This window comes from Tetrao urogallus, assembly GCF_951394365.1.
Source record: "Tetrao urogallus genome assembly, chromosome: 3".
In the NCBI taxonomy this organism is placed as follows: Eukaryota; Metazoa; Chordata; class Aves; order Galliformes; family Phasianidae; genus Tetrao; species Tetrao urogallus.
Genome location: NC_136815.1, coordinates 69,095,854 through 69,111,355, shown reverse-complemented (window position 1 = coordinate 69,111,355; position 15,502 = coordinate 69,095,854). Strand labels below are relative to the sequence as shown.

Here is a 15,502-nt window from a genome sequence, read left to right as displayed (position 1 = left end):
AACAAGAGGAACCAGGCATCTGGTTCCCATCCACAAAAAATTATGTATAAATGTAATATGTAGAGATATAACACCTGACAAATATGGTGGCCTTCTACAACGGTCTTACGGCGCTGATGGACAGGGGAAGAACAACTAATGTAATCTACACACCTTTGTGCAAAGTGATTGACACTGTCTCACATGATATCCTTGTCTCTAAATTGGAGAGACATAGGTTTGACAGGTGGACCACCTGGAAGACACGGAATAGAATGGATCATTGCATTCAAAGAGTTGAGGTCAACAGCTCTATGTCCAAGCGGAGACCACTGATGAATGGTGTTCTTCAGGAGTTGGTGTTGGGACTGGTGCTGTTTAACACCTCTGATGGTGACATGGACAATGGGATTGAGTGCACCTTCAGCAAATTTACCGATGTTAAGTTATACCAAGTTCAACCTGGAGAAGAGAATGTACTGGATAGACCTCATTGCAGCCCTCCAGTACATAAAGGGGGCCTACAAGAAAGATGGAAAGAGATTTTTTGCAAGGGTATGTAGTGACAGGACAAGAATTAACAATTTTAAAGGTAAATTTAGATTAGATCTAAGGAAGAAAGTCTTCATTATGAGGTTGATGAGACATTGGAATGGTAGCCCAGAGAAGCTGTGGACACCCCATCCTTTGAAATGTTCAAAACCAAACTGGAAAATGTCCCTGCCCATGGCAGAGGAGTTGGAACCAGATGATCTTTCAGGTCCTTTCCAACCTAAACCATTCTGTGACTGTGATTCTAAGATCTAGAGAGCACAGAGGGTAAGAAGTAGCCATGTGGGTATGATAGTCCCTACATGAATGAACTTAGTGGGGCAGAGCAGCAGGTTTGGACTGTGTATGCCTTTGATACAAACTCTTAGGTTCTTTCAGGATGCTCTCATCCAAGTTTTCCTTCCACACAGTTTTTTCTATTGTCTTTATATCCATATTTTTTTCATGTAGACTTTCAGGAAAATGTTATCTATTGCTCTCTCATGGAAAAGAGTACACAATGGCTGAGACACACTATGAATTGCTTCTAGGGAGAAAATGGCTAGTTTCCCTTTATTTCTTACTCTTCTTTATTTAGCTAACTAATCTAAAGATCATTCACACCCTGGAGAACTCATTAATTATTGTATCTGAGCTGGTGAGAAGCAGGAGGGGAAACCCACTGTGGTCTAGTTTCACAGAAGCAAGCTGTGATTTTACTCAAAACCATGCATCTCAGTGGGGAACTTGGGGAAAGCAAACCTACAAGCAAGCTGAGATGTGTGGTGAAGCTATTATGTTGTGATGCATACTGTTGGTCTCTTTGAAGAGAGGCAGGTGACTGGAGATCGGATTCTGGTTTTGTGGGGCTGAGTTTTCCTACTGAACCAGGAGAACAGGCTGTAGTGAATAGACAAGCTTGGCCTGATGTCTGAGCCACAGCAAAAGACAAGGCTCTGGAAAGGAGCCTGTCTTGTAGCTGCTCTGTCAAGTGTATGCAGGCCATGGTTTCCTATGGGAAAAAAAATGAAAAATTAAAGGACCTGAAAGAGGAACTTGCAAAACAGTGAATAAGATGGAGCTAAGCTTTTTACTTCACAGCCTGCAACATCTCAGCTTTCTGAAATCTCTTCACAAGTCTGACAGGCACCTGAGGTCCTTTTGTTTCTGACTAGAAAGGTTTGGAGGCAGTCATATCATCCCTTTAAAAGCAAATCTGATAAGGTCACGGAGTTTTCTGCTTATCTCATGCTTTTCCTTTTGCTGAACCTGCAGTTTCAAACTCCTTAGTTCACAAACAAGCTGTGGAAGAGTGAGCTTAGGACTTCACCCTTCTTTGTTGCAGCTACTTTGACACAAATGACCCTTAAAAAAGTTTGAACTGTCCAGGTAGGCAGGGGGAGATAACTTCTTCCACACAGTGATGTTTGATGGCACACGCAGCAGATGTTCTCTCTGAAATAGGTAAGGTGGACAGTGACTTCAGCTTGTTGGACTCTGCGCTCCCAGAGCTCCCTACCACACATAGCACAGTGGGTTCAGGTGCATGGTGTGCCTTGGTGTCCTGGGAGGTGGAGTGGGCCAGCACCTCCACTGCCTGGGACCTTTTTCCTCATATCTTCCATTCAGTGTTTACTTCAGCGTATGCTATGGGGCTTTTAGAAACCAATTTTGTTGAACAGGCAGAGACTATAGAAGAAGTGCACCCCCAGCACAGTTTACAGGGTTGCACTGAAATATCATTTCTTTATGCTTGTCCAAAGTTCCTTATTTTGTTTTAGAAAATGGGTAAGAACATGTGCTTTCTGGAAATGTATTTATTGAAGTACCTTGATCGCTCTGAGCTGATGTATGTATGGTAATCACCTTGTAATGCAATTAGAAAGTCTCATATTTGCTTTCCTTTAACTTGTTGCTTTGATGTTGTACTTGGGCGTCTATATTGCTCTCTGGGATACAGTCCAAAACTATCTGGATTCTGGCCAAGATTACTAATGTGTAGACGTTTGCAAAACAGGACTCCTGAAGACAGGCAGACATGGAAGAAGATTTTTTTTTTCCCTTTCACTCTATTATAATTTTGTGAGTTTAAACACTGATTTAGTGTAGACAATTTTTTTTTTTTTTTTTTTTGCAAAAATTTATTGATAATCAGTGATGGTAGCAAACATTTTTCCCTTATCCAAATTAGGAAAAAAAAGCCTGAAAGTTCATCCAGAAGATGTACAGTTTATTCGTCCTTGAAGGTAATAGTCCTAAAGCTGGATAACTAAAAGAAAAAGAACTTTTCAGCTATTTCTAGGTGTCAAATTTTTGAAGTTTTGGAAAAGACAAAATGTTGGGTAAGAAAACCTAATAGACATATTCTTATGTCATGCAAAAGCAAAACAAAACAAACAAACAAAAAAAAACAGTTCAGATTTTTTAGAGAAGGAAATATACTCTGAATCCCGGTAATTATTCACATAATCCTAATTCTGTTGTCCTGCTCATATCTCTGTTTACAGCATTCAGTGCAGTAATGCTGCTTCCGGTCTTAGATGGCTATTTTGGAGTAATTGCTCCAAAATTTACTAGTTTTTCTATGTTTTTCTACCACAATTCATTATTGTTAGTGTTAGGAATCATATGCCTTATACTGAGAATCTATTAGAAGTGTTTTTTAATCAAGTGATGAGCTACTGAATTACCTAGAAACACCTGGGCAGTGTTAGGTAATTTTAATATGGCTCTGTAAATGTCAGGTGCAACATTAAAATAATTTTCCCTCTATTGCTTTGGTGTAATTAAACTTGCACCCTACAATTTTTCCATGAAGTTCACAAACCTCACTCTTTAGTCTTCCACAAGCTCTTTCAGAATAAGAGAACTAAGGTAAGTTTGTGGATGACACTAAATTAGGAGGATCTATTGACTCCCTTGAAGTTACAGACAGCTTGCACAGAAACTCAATGATCCTTGTGGGTCCTTTCCAACTATGATTAACCCCTATGAAATTTGGGAGTAAATATTCACCATTTAATTTGGGTAAAAATTAATCCAAATTAATCCAATCCAAGCATGAGAGACCCAGAAGATTTTGGGCCCACTGGTTCTACACACCAACAAGGAAATGAGGAATGTGGCTATCTGAGATTATTAGTATTATTATTATTGTTTTTCAGATCATTCTTCTGTTCTGGTGGCCTGTGCTATAGATCTGATTTTAGGGAGAAAAGGAGCTGTGTGCTCTGAGGGCTGACATTGGGCTACCCAAAAAGAAAGCAAGACTATCAGAGCAAAGCTCAGAGGCGTTATCCACGACAAGATCAATCATCACAAGCCCCCCAGGTCTTTGTCCTTGTGCTGCATTTTTTTCACTCGCAGGTGATGACTCCGTAGATAACTTTAGATACAGAATGGATGCAAAAGACTCAGACTAACGAATAAAATCCGTAAACCCAACTCCAATTACAAACCCACTAATGAGCTCTGTGAAACTGTGTGAGAGGGCCTGGAAGTGCTCCCTCCAGTAGCCACCCACATCCCAGGGGAGTGCCTTCGGGTCTCAGCTCTGGGCAGGGCACAGAGTCCTCACTGGTATTGCAGCTGTTGACCTTGCTAAGCCTTTCCTCTCACTCTTCCTTCAGGCCTCTCCACCACCTCCTCCGTTTAGCAGCCCCCCACAAGGCCTGCCATCCTTCCTCTCTCACTTGCAGCTGCTGGGGGCTGAGGCTGCAAGCAGAAAGATCATCGTTCATCACACATACTTTGAGCAGGGCTTTCACATGTAAATATTACATTTGTAAGGATTTCAAGTTTCTGACATGTTTGTTGCCACCAGCAGCGCTCCAAATACTGTATCAGGTGAAGGTAAATGGAACGTGTTTAAGCCTGTACATTAGTCTCTCAATCAGACTGTTCCACACTAGATCCAGCAGAGTTACTTGCCTTTCTGGGATTCTGTGTATCATTAGTTGTCTGGGAGAAAGTATCTTGCTATTTTGCCTCCAGACAACAGGCTTGCATGTCCTAGCATCTTGTTTCTTACGTTACTGTGCAGCTAAAAATGCAGCTGACAGCTGTGAGGGTTTACTCTGGGGTTTTATTCCACACTCATTCCTGTAAAAGCAAGAGGAATATTGGTGCAAAGCCTTAAAAAAAAAATAAAAAAATTCAGACAAAACCAAAAAAAGCAAGCAGCTGTGTGTTTCAGGTGAAGGACAAATTTAACTACTGTGTGTCTGAATGCATGTGTAGAATGAACTCCACAGTTGCGAGCCTATTGCAGAGATGATTCTATCTTGTGGGGAAAGAGCCAGCCTCTTCAAATAAGGGAGATCTAAATGATTTGGGGTTTGCGGGTCAAAAGTAATGACAGCGTGCAGGTAAAGGCTTGCATTACAACAGAGTTTGTCCTTTGCTCTCCTTTCACCCTAGCAAACTCCAAAGAGATGCTGGGCACAAAACAAGGAAACATTTGCGAATGTCAGTATGCATCTTCGATCAGATTTCTGGTTCTCTGGCCTGTTTCTGTCAGAGGGTGCTGCAGCTTGCGTGTTCTCAAATCCTGGGGCTTAGACAGACTCAAGCCAGATGCCATTAGGATCAAAGTAAAATCAGATCTTTTCAGTGAAGTCCCGCTCCCTCCCTTGCAACACTAGCAATCTTTTTAATAGTTTCTTAAACAAGAACAAAGCTAATAACAGGCATGACAGGACAGGTAAAAAATACTGTCTCTCTGAGATGACAAACCCTAATTTTGAGTTGCATGCAACACACAGAGGTGGGACTCGTCTTGCCTGCCTGCTGATGCTCAGAGCACAGAGATCTACACCAGCACTAGGTGGGTAAGCTGCCATTAAACTCAGAGATAATTAGATCATCACAGTTGGTGGCGTCTAGGGGACTACCCATGTCACTGTAAAGAAGGCGTCCATAAAGTTTGAGTCACACATCTTAATGGAAAATGTGGGGTGCAGATACCTTGCTACCATACAGACATCCTCATTGTAAATGTCTGAAGTTTGGGTGAACTGAATCCAGCCTGTTCTACATAGTTCTCAGATGTGGTGGTCATTATACAGAGTACAGCTCAGGATCTAGTCTTCCTGAAAAAGACTTGAGGGTTCTGGTGGATGACAAGCTGGACACGAGCCAGCAGTGTGCCCTGACAACTCAGAAAGCCAACCGTATCCTGGGCTGCATCAGAAGAAGTGTGGCCAGCAGGGTGAGGAAGGTGATCCTGCCCCTCTACTCTGCGCTGGTGAGACCACACCTGGAGTACTGCATGCAGATGTGGAGTCCTCAGAACAGGAGGGAGCCCTTTTGTCTCTTTAATTTGCCTTCCACAGCATGCATACGTACACAAACCTCATGCACACACAGAAAATTAAACCTGTAGTAGACATTGTCCAGGGGCTGAGCTAACGCATACAAATCCACTATGGAAGTGGAAAATTTCAACAAGTCACCATCAATAACAACCAACGCAGACTCAGATGTTTCTAACTTGTTGAAAGCAAGTCTAATCAGAAATAACTTGAAACACTTTTAGACTTGTTTGGAATACATGTGGGTGTGGCTGTAATACATTTCATCTGTGTGCTGGAGAGACTAATTTTCTTATGCTGCAAATTCGCCGGAACAGATTCATCTTAATTCACAAATTCCATTAAAGACATCATAAGTGCATGAATGTACCACAAGAAAATGCATCTCAGAACTTAGTAATGTATCAACAAATTCACCACTAGGTGTTACAAGCTAGGTGTCAGCTTCTGAGATCCAAAGGTTCTGCAGTCTTAAATGGCTGCATCGAACATTTCATTGCTCTGTACAGGACTAGAAGGGAAAGCTTATAAAAAAAATAAAGTCTGCTGATAATAAGAGTCACTGATTCTCATTCAACTTCTCTATTTTGTCAGGAATTACATACTTTTAGAGAAATGGAAAAACAAGTGTTGTTTAGTGTCGCTGTGTGTCTTGCTTTCAGAACTCTTTAGATAATAAATAAATAAAAGATGGAGTAAAAGGCAATTGATTTGGAGTCTGATGAATGTACCAAACCCTGCCTCTCTGCATGATCTGTCTCCACCCCTTCCGGTCTGGGTGACTTGGTGTACCAAGCGTCTCCTCCTCTATTCCCAATCCCAAACTATGCAGCAGAGCTGAAGAGCACCTGGAAACTGGATGAGCAGCAGCAGCAGAAAAACTATCAGCAGAACTTGTTTTCTTCGTTTTGTGTATAGTGAAATCTAGCTGGTTTCTCACTGAACAGAAGAAGCGAGCTGGGCTAACTCAGGATCCTGTACTCCAGGTAAGTGATAGCAAACTGGTCCACAAAGACTGAGCTGGCAGCAGAGAAAGGCTAACTATTTTTAACTGCATTGAATGGGAGAAATCTGAAGCTGCTGAGCAATAAGAACCAAAGATGCTAAGCAGCATTGAAAATGCATAAAATATTCAGCAAAAAACATTTATAGAAGGACTTCTGGCTTCAGTAAAAAAAATGCACAAGAATAAGTATTAAGGAACAGACAAGGTGAAGATAGGGTTTTAGCTTTGGGAAAGTAGATTTTGAGTGCCTGCTGCTGCAGCACAGCAGTATTTCTAAGGACACCCCAAACATATTTTTTCCTCTAAACATCATCATGCATTGGCACAAGGGGAGGTAATACATTCACTGGAAGCTTTTGACTCTAGACTGACTCTGTTGAAGATATCCTAAATCAGCCACAGTCTGGGGTCTTTCTATAGGAATTACTGGTCTCCAGTTCATGTCCAGCAGTAGCAAGATCATGTCAGAGGACCATGATAATTAATTTTGCCTTCATGATTATTAATTACTGTTCTTTCCCTTGTTTGGTACAGTGGAGCATTTAGCACTGAAATAAGTTAATGCTGGAGTTAAAACTGTTATCACTGGATCCAGGAAATCTTAGCATCATCGGTTCATCTTGGCAAAAAGCAAAGCACCTTGAGATCATGTGCTCATACTCAGTTTCTAAATGGTGGGGACTATCCTCAGGAACACCTTTTCAGGACTACCTGATTGTTTTTGAAAGATTCTTAGCCCCACTTCTGGAGTATGATTTTTTTTTTTTCATTGAAAGTTTAGACTAGGTAGGTTTTACTCCTGTTATTTGCTGCTCCCTACAAGTGAAGTAGTTTGGGTCTGTCTACTATTCAAGGGACACCACCTTCACCTTGTGATAATACTAAATATTTCTCCTCGTTTGGAACTGGGCCACTGGGAAAGCAGGAAGGGGAAAAGTGTAATGGATGAAATTGGTGGGAAGAGAGAATGAGGTGAGACAGGACAGGTAGGAAATATCCTAGGTCGTTGCTTCAGTGCACAGCGTTGCGTGAAACAAAGCGGGCAGGAACAAATAAATCGTCTGACTGAACAGGATCCCATCAAAGACTTCTAAGCAGCTCAGGTGTGGCTGACTATTTAAGTTAAGTATTTAAGTTATATAAGTTCTTCGCAGACAGGTAATTGGAAAAGAACCAGCTGGCTAGGAATTAATTAAGATAGGCCAAAGAAATAATTTCTGGGTAGCAATCAAAAGACAGGCAGTAGGCTCTTTCACAGCTGTTGCAAAGTGTAATGCTTCCTAAATGTTTCCTTGAAGGGGACACTATGTGCTGTGCCCTTCTGAACAGAAGTTGCTAAGGGTGTAAGACTGAGCAGCTGTCTCAGGAACTGGTGGTGTAAGCTGTCTTAGGGAATGCCTGTGAATTCTTCAAGCAATCTCTAGCACTTCAGCACCCTCAATCATATTGGGTTAAAAGAAAAACAGGGAGGAAGTACTTTTGCATAAGCAAAACTCATTCAAGCATTTGAGGCTTGTTATGGGGGATGAAAGCTAGGAGATACTCTCCCATGCATGTTACAAAGCCGTGAAGGTTTGGTGACAAAGCAGTGGAGGTTTTAGCCCTGAAGACTGGACTAATTCATACTTTTTAGCACCAACCTTGATGTTTGGATGTTGAAAAAGATGGGAGAACAATTAGCAAACGTAATCAGCTCTCAGTTATCAGCACAATGAATTATCTCACTGTGTATGATCATCTACCTCATCTCTATTTCTGAAGCATCTCAATTCTCGAAATAAAACCACATCCACCCAGTTCAGATATCATTACACCACACTCAAACAACCAGTACTCATTATTGTAATAAAGCATATTTAGACAAACTCAGTGCTGGCCCTGCCTGACCCAGTGACAGCATCCTCAGAAGATGACCAGTGGAAGAGCAGTGTTTCTAGATCATACTTCAGGAAGGTTAATTATTCTAAGTACACAGCAGATTAAATGTGTACAAAAAACTGAATGCTGTTATTTGGCCTGTGGTAATCATGCAAGTAAGAAAGTACAGTATGGGTACAAGACATCTGTGAAACTGCAGCTCAACTCTGTCCTTCAGTCTGGATGCACCATAGTTCCCAATGTGCCTTTATTACCTACCCAAAATTTCTTGTTACTCAGCAAAACCTAGCTCTCTGCTGCTGTGGTTAATGGAGAGCTGAAGAAGGTACGCATTTTTAACACAACTTGCTGTTTTTCTATAACTGGACACTTTTCTGAAGAGCACGTTACAGTTCAAATGGAAATAATAGACTGATGTAGAAATGATGAAACTGAGACAGACATGATGTGTATATAGGTGTGTGTACGAATTCCCAAGGGCAGTTTTAAAGTCAGCGTGTGGTTAGGAAATTTTACTATTGACTCTGCCCCTGCAAACCTAATTGGGTTCCTTGTATAGATGGATTATAATTCTACTTTTAATTACAAGATCAACATTCTACTTTGTGCAGAGTCCATCCCATGCTCCAGACACAGAGTCAGAACAGCTTCTGGCATTTGCTTGCTTTATTGAATTCCCTTTCAAGGCATATGAAGCCAATGCCCTTCAATCTAATCTAGAAATCAGTACTGCAGCCTGTTGCCAACCGCTCCTGGTACACAGGATGCCAGAGTTACTGTGACAATCCATAGCTGCTACTGAAAACACACGTTAGCTGGCAGGTGCCAGCACTGCAAGAAGCTCTGAATGCTATGCCTTTCTGTAGCAGCTGAGTGCTGTGGTCCTTACCCCTCACACAATTCAGAGAAACCAGCCTATGAGTCTGGGTGAAGACACGTGTGAGTGCTGTAACTGGTCACTGTTCCACATGTCTGGGGACAGTGACATCTGAAGCTGTCACTGCTCAGTTTCAGTGCTCAGTGCTGTCATGGGAGCCAAACAAAAGTGATATAAGATCTATACGAGAGTAGTCACACTGCAACTTTTTGTCTCTCTTCATTCTCAGTTTAATAACATATAATAGACTAAGATCCATTCTGAATTGGTGCATGGCTTTTGCATTTTACTACTTTCTCCTTTCAGACAAGGATGTCAATGTTATTTATCAAAGCTATTGAACTACTTTCTGCTGACTGCACTTGCCCTTGTTTGTCCTAATCTTGTACTAACAAATTTGACTTTCTCACACTTTTCTTTTCTTTTTTCTCCCAGGTTTCCAGATGGCTGATCCTTTCCTGTACAATACTGGGGAAAGATCTGGATATGGATGTCTTGGACATGAAGTGCAAATTGAGCATATCAAGGCATACATTTGCAGACCATCTTATTTCACAAACAAAGCTGTGATTGTGATTCATGATATATTTGGATGGATGTTTCCAGACAATAGATATATAGTTGATTTAATTGCAGGTCATGGATACATGTAAGCACTTATCATTCCTATTCTCCTCTTAATCAATGCACTGATAGGTCACCAGGCCCAAAGCTAAGCACTGTGTATGTTTTCCACACACCTATAGCACTTCGTGGCCACCAAAGGTACTAAAACTGATCAGTCAAGAATGGCTATCTGAGCAAAAAGCTGCAAGGAATGTGATGAAGTGACAGTGTTTGTGCTCATGTGGCAATGTGGATAATTAAAAGATAAAAAAAAACACCCAAACATTAGTATGAACTTTTAAATTGTGTAAGCTTTTCAAGCCAAGCCTTTCAGAGTTCATACAGCAGCAAGGGTTGCTTTAAATTTTACTAGCAAAGAGATAAATAACCATTCATTTGGAATCAGGAGGGTTGCTTTATTCCCTTACTTTTCTACTGTGTCTAAGGAAAGTAGGAGAGTTTATTTGCATGTGTTTTTTTTTTTTTTTCCATAGCAAGACATATAATTTTAGCTTTGCTGATTGCCAGAACAGGATAAGCAGAATATGATTCAGATGATAACTGTGTAGGTGTACACCCTGGAGTAGAAAAGACATTAGAAGTCATTTAGATATCCACAGATTCTCCCCACCTGGACATAAAAGTTGATTTGTTTCCATGTCTTACACAGAACCATCTGCCCAGACTTCTTCAAGGGGAAGGACCCCTGGAAAACTACAAATCACTGGCATGACTTTGCTGACTGGATGAAAGAACATGACCCTATGAAAGTAGACAGGTAGGATGCAAAACTGTGCTTGCATTTTAAAAAGCATTTTGCAAACAAGGGGAAACTGTATGTATCTGAAATGTTTAAAGTGACCCTCACAGCAGGGCAAGCTGGCTGCATGCACACAATTATTTTATTCTGCGTGGTTCTTCTATGGTCCCAAGCACTACCCTGGGATTTGGAAATGGTCATCTGCTCCATCTATCATGCTGCTTATTGTCCCCTCCTCACAGACCCTTTTCTAACTATGTCACACTGGCTGCACAGGCTCATGCCTGGTGTCTCACAGGCTATGAAACACCTAGAACTCTCACTCATTAGTATGGATACTGCTTCCAGGTCCTTAGGATAAGGAGGAAAACTCTTCCACAAGTACACATGCTATTTACCAGTTGTCACTTGCCCATCTTTCTTTCTCCCTTGTAAATGATAGATAGCTGATAATCTCCTGAGCAGTACTAGGTCAGAATTTGCAGAATTTGCCCAAATACTCGTCTGATCAACTATGCTGTTTTTCTCAATATGTGGAGTGGCCACTATCTGTAGATCCTAGCAAAGCCAGTATAAAAAAAAAAGCTTCCTTAAATTAAGGCAGGCATTACTGCTTCTTCAGTATCTGTTACCACAACCTGAAACTTCAGAGAACAATAGACAGTGACACCCTATTACTCAGCTATCATCTTGTAAGCTGCAAAGTGTTTATTTGGCCCCTGCAGCACTCACGGCCCAACCAACATCTCTCAGCAAAGCTTTTGACTGTACAGTTGCAGATTTGTGACTGAAATTTTGGAAAAGACAAATGACTAATACCTATAAGAATTCCTACTCCAGACAACTGTCTTAACCATTGAACACCTGAAGAACATAGCTGTGTTGTCTACTAAGCGTTGACTTGTAGCTGCCCTTAAGATCTCTCAGAGCACCAGGAATCCCACATACTCATGACTTACGTTATACTATCTCAAATAAACCAGAGCTGAAAGAACTCATTCATTCATAACATGCTGCTCATATAGCCTTGAACATGATCTGCTGATCATGGCACTTTCATACTGCTTTTTTGTCAGACTATCCAAATTTGTGATAGACATACTAATATACCTAATACTTGAAAATACGGTTATTAGTGTACCCAGTCTGCATTTAAAATTCACTTAAAATTTTGTAGATAATGAAAAAGATAAAAACATTACCCCCATGAAGTTAGTAATAAAAAATTAATTTAAAAAATTAATTTAAAAAGTGACCTGCTCTGATCTATACAATGTTTTGTATTTAATTCATTATACTTCATGCAATACTCATTTTTGAAAACATTGTAGCTGGTGATATATTAATATCGAGTAATTATTATTTAACATACCAATTTTGTATGTGGCTTGGTTGGATATTATTAACTCATGCAACAGGAATGACACACTCGAGATAATTCCTTATCTAAATAGGTAGACTCAGTAGAGATAACACATTCAAGCTCACCTATTCCCACATTCCATAATGCAAGATGTTGTTCTGCTTGCAGATATGTCTTGTCTTTAGTTGTCCTGTCGTAAACAAAGTGATTCAGTGAAAAAATGCTTCTTTTGAAAGCAAAGGAGCAGGTCACAATTCAGGTAAGTATTTAAGCACTACAACTGTGTATGGCTACTTCCCTAAATTAGGACCAGAAATGTTAACTCCCATCCAAGAATAGAAGCCATTGCTTTTTAATGTACTCTCTGTTTTAAGTGATTGGAGGTGCAGGTGCAGAAAATTTCATGTATCTCTTTCAATTTACTTCTTAAGCAGTCAAATATTGATTATGCTATAGATCCCTTAGTTCTCTTTTGTTTATATGTCTTAGGGAAGCTGATGTTGTCTTGAAGTATCTAAAGGAACAATGCGATGCAAAGAAGATTGGTATCGTTGGGTTTTCCTGGGGTGGAATGGCAGTACATCACTTGATGCTGAAAAATCCTCAATTATCCGCTGGGGTGTCCCTCTATGGTAGTGTAGAAATGAAAACTTACACGAGCTCACATCATTATATGTAGTCTGTAAGTTCTAGTTACTGCTTTGTAGTGTTTTCTGTAAGTACTCAACCTAAAGGTGAGTTGAAAATTTTAATTATGGCTGTTTCAGCAATGTGCTATATTGCTATCAACATTATAAGAATACTGTAAATTGGAAAAAAAATAAGTGTTTCCTGTGCATGTACATTTTCTAATATTTTTTCAGTGCTTGTGGAGAATGTACTATTTTCCAAATGCTCTTTTCATCCATCAGAATAGAAACTCTCCTCAAGTAAAAAAAGTATCTAACAAATAAACCTAAATAGAAATTTTGTCACAGAATTTTTCATTCATCTTGCAGGAATGATAACCTCACTAACATTCTTTTTCTCAAATAGGAATAATAAGGGACTCTGAAGAAAGATACAATTTACTAAATCCCACGTTTTTTATATTTGGTGAGAAAGACCACACTATTTCTTATGACCAGGTAGGTTGTATTAGAAATGATTTTTATTTTTCCATTTTTCTTCTATCCTAGAGAGAATTCCTAGCCTGTCAGAAACCATTTTCAGATATGAAAAATCACATAGGCTGGATTGTTTTGCTTATATTTCAGCTTACTTCCCCCATATCTTGCTCAGGTTATTTGGAGCTTCTCTTTGAGTTGAGAAATGCAGTAAAAATCTATTATTGGTCTCTCAGTGGCTATGCAAGCAGAGTGTGAAACTGGGCAGGAAGATCCTACTTGTATGAACCAAACACCTCAAGAACTTGGATACTGCAGTCATATATGGGACAAGGGATAGTTAGATGACTGAATTTGGACCATCCTCGAATGGAAAAAAATAGTGTCAACTCAGTGACAAAACTTTCTAATAATGTAGACCAATGACAGTTGCTTTTGGTACAACAAGACAAAGTAAACTCTGTCAGAAGAGTGGTTGTGAATTTTTAATAAGTTGATGACAACTTGGGGATTCTGTTTTGATTCCTGACTGCAAACTATATTCTTACATAATCTGTATAATAAGCTCATCTGAAAGGTTGGATAAGTATATGTGTAGTAAACTGAGGCCCTCTTCTGTGGCTCAGTTTTTCCTCTTTAGAGGCAATGATAGCATACCACCTCTAGCATAGTTTGTTGCTGCAATAATAGAGTCTCACTGGGGACCAAGCAGCATGCTCTGTGAATGAAGAAGCCAACCAAATTTTACTTCTCACTGTGTATTCCAATGTATTGATTAATTTTTATTTTTTCCCATCATATGTCAGACACTGAAATATCCCATTTTCTCCAGAGATTTTCCCTTTCAGAGTTTTTGTATCCTGAGTTTAATTTAAAAAATCATCCTCAAATACATTATTTTCTGCACTGAATAATGAAGGGTTCTGTGAAAAAAGAGACAACATAAACATTAAATTACATGAGATTAAAGGCACAATGAGTAGAATTAATCTTGCAGAGGTAAATCAAGTGACCATCCCCTATTTCCTGACTTACTTATGGAAATAAGCACAAAGTGTGTCTATAAACATGTACAGGTACAGTGTCATATGGCTAGCACTCTGCATGTACTTTACATCAAAAGATTGTGCAAGAAAAATGCCTTTTTGTTGTACAGCAAAATGAGAAAAAGCAACTGCTTTCTTAAGTGTTATTACTAAGTTTATCAAAATATTTAGGACTGTGAATTATTAAGACTTAGGCAATGTATTCTCTCGAGGAATATGTTCTCTCAAGATCAGAGTTTAAAATCAGGTTATAAGCCATGTTATGCCTCTGAATAGAAGTGCATCTATTCATTTACAACAAGATTCACCAAGCCATCTTAGCAGTAGCTGCTGGGGGTACTCAGGCACACCCATATTTTCAAAAACCACTTCAGTCTCACATTCCGAAGAGGGATTTTCTCATGTACTGAATAACAGAATCCACTTCAATTGTGATAATGGAGAAAGAGCAAAGATGTGATTAATGGCAAGTTTGTCAAACTTAAAAAAACACAGCCTAACAGAAAAATGCTTTATTTTACAGATTACCTTATTGGATGAGAAGTTGAAACAGTACTGTAAAGTTCCATATAAAATTAAAGTTTATCCTGGACAGGTTCACGGGTTTGCACAACTGAAGCCAGAAGATATGAAACCTGCTGATAAGCCTTATATTGAAGAAGCTAGAAAGGATATGGTTGATTGGATCAAGACATTTATTTGACAAAAACATAAAGGAACACTGGCTTCAAAATCAGAGTTCAATTGAATTTTAGAGAAGAAAACGGGCAAGAGGAAGATGGATAGAAACAAGAAACAGAAACAGTTTAACTTACACTAATTTATTTTTTGCAAGGCTTACAGAAGATTGTGAACTCAAAGTTGGACTGAAGGACCATTAAGCATTAAAGCACTGTTTGAATTTATCTTGATTTGTATTTGTTTCATTATTCTACATTATGACATCAACAGTAATGAAACTGTTTTGCCATTCATGTGTCCTAAAGGGTATGACTTTTCATTCTGACATTACCTGAGTATTTTCAGGTTTTATTTTGG

At 39.6% G+C, this 15,502-nt stretch overlaps 1 protein-coding gene across 1 annotated transcript; it reads left to right on the top strand.

Annotated features, from left to right (window-relative positions):
- Nucleotides 1-10,026: 10,026 nt before the first annotated feature.
- LOC306944505 (carboxymethylenebutenolidase homolog) lies at nt 10,027-15,167 on the top strand (the record flags this gene model as incomplete). The annotated part of the gene is made up of 5 exons (XM_079533046.1): nt 10,027-10,232; nt 10,860-10,967; nt 12,802-12,944; nt 13,348-13,439; nt 14,988-15,167. 5 exons carry the CDS (start codon nt 10,027-10,029, stop codon nt 15,165-15,167), a joined length of 729 nt encoding a protein of 242 aa, XP_079389172.1.
- Between the last annotated feature and the right edge of the window lie 335 nt (nt 15,168-15,502).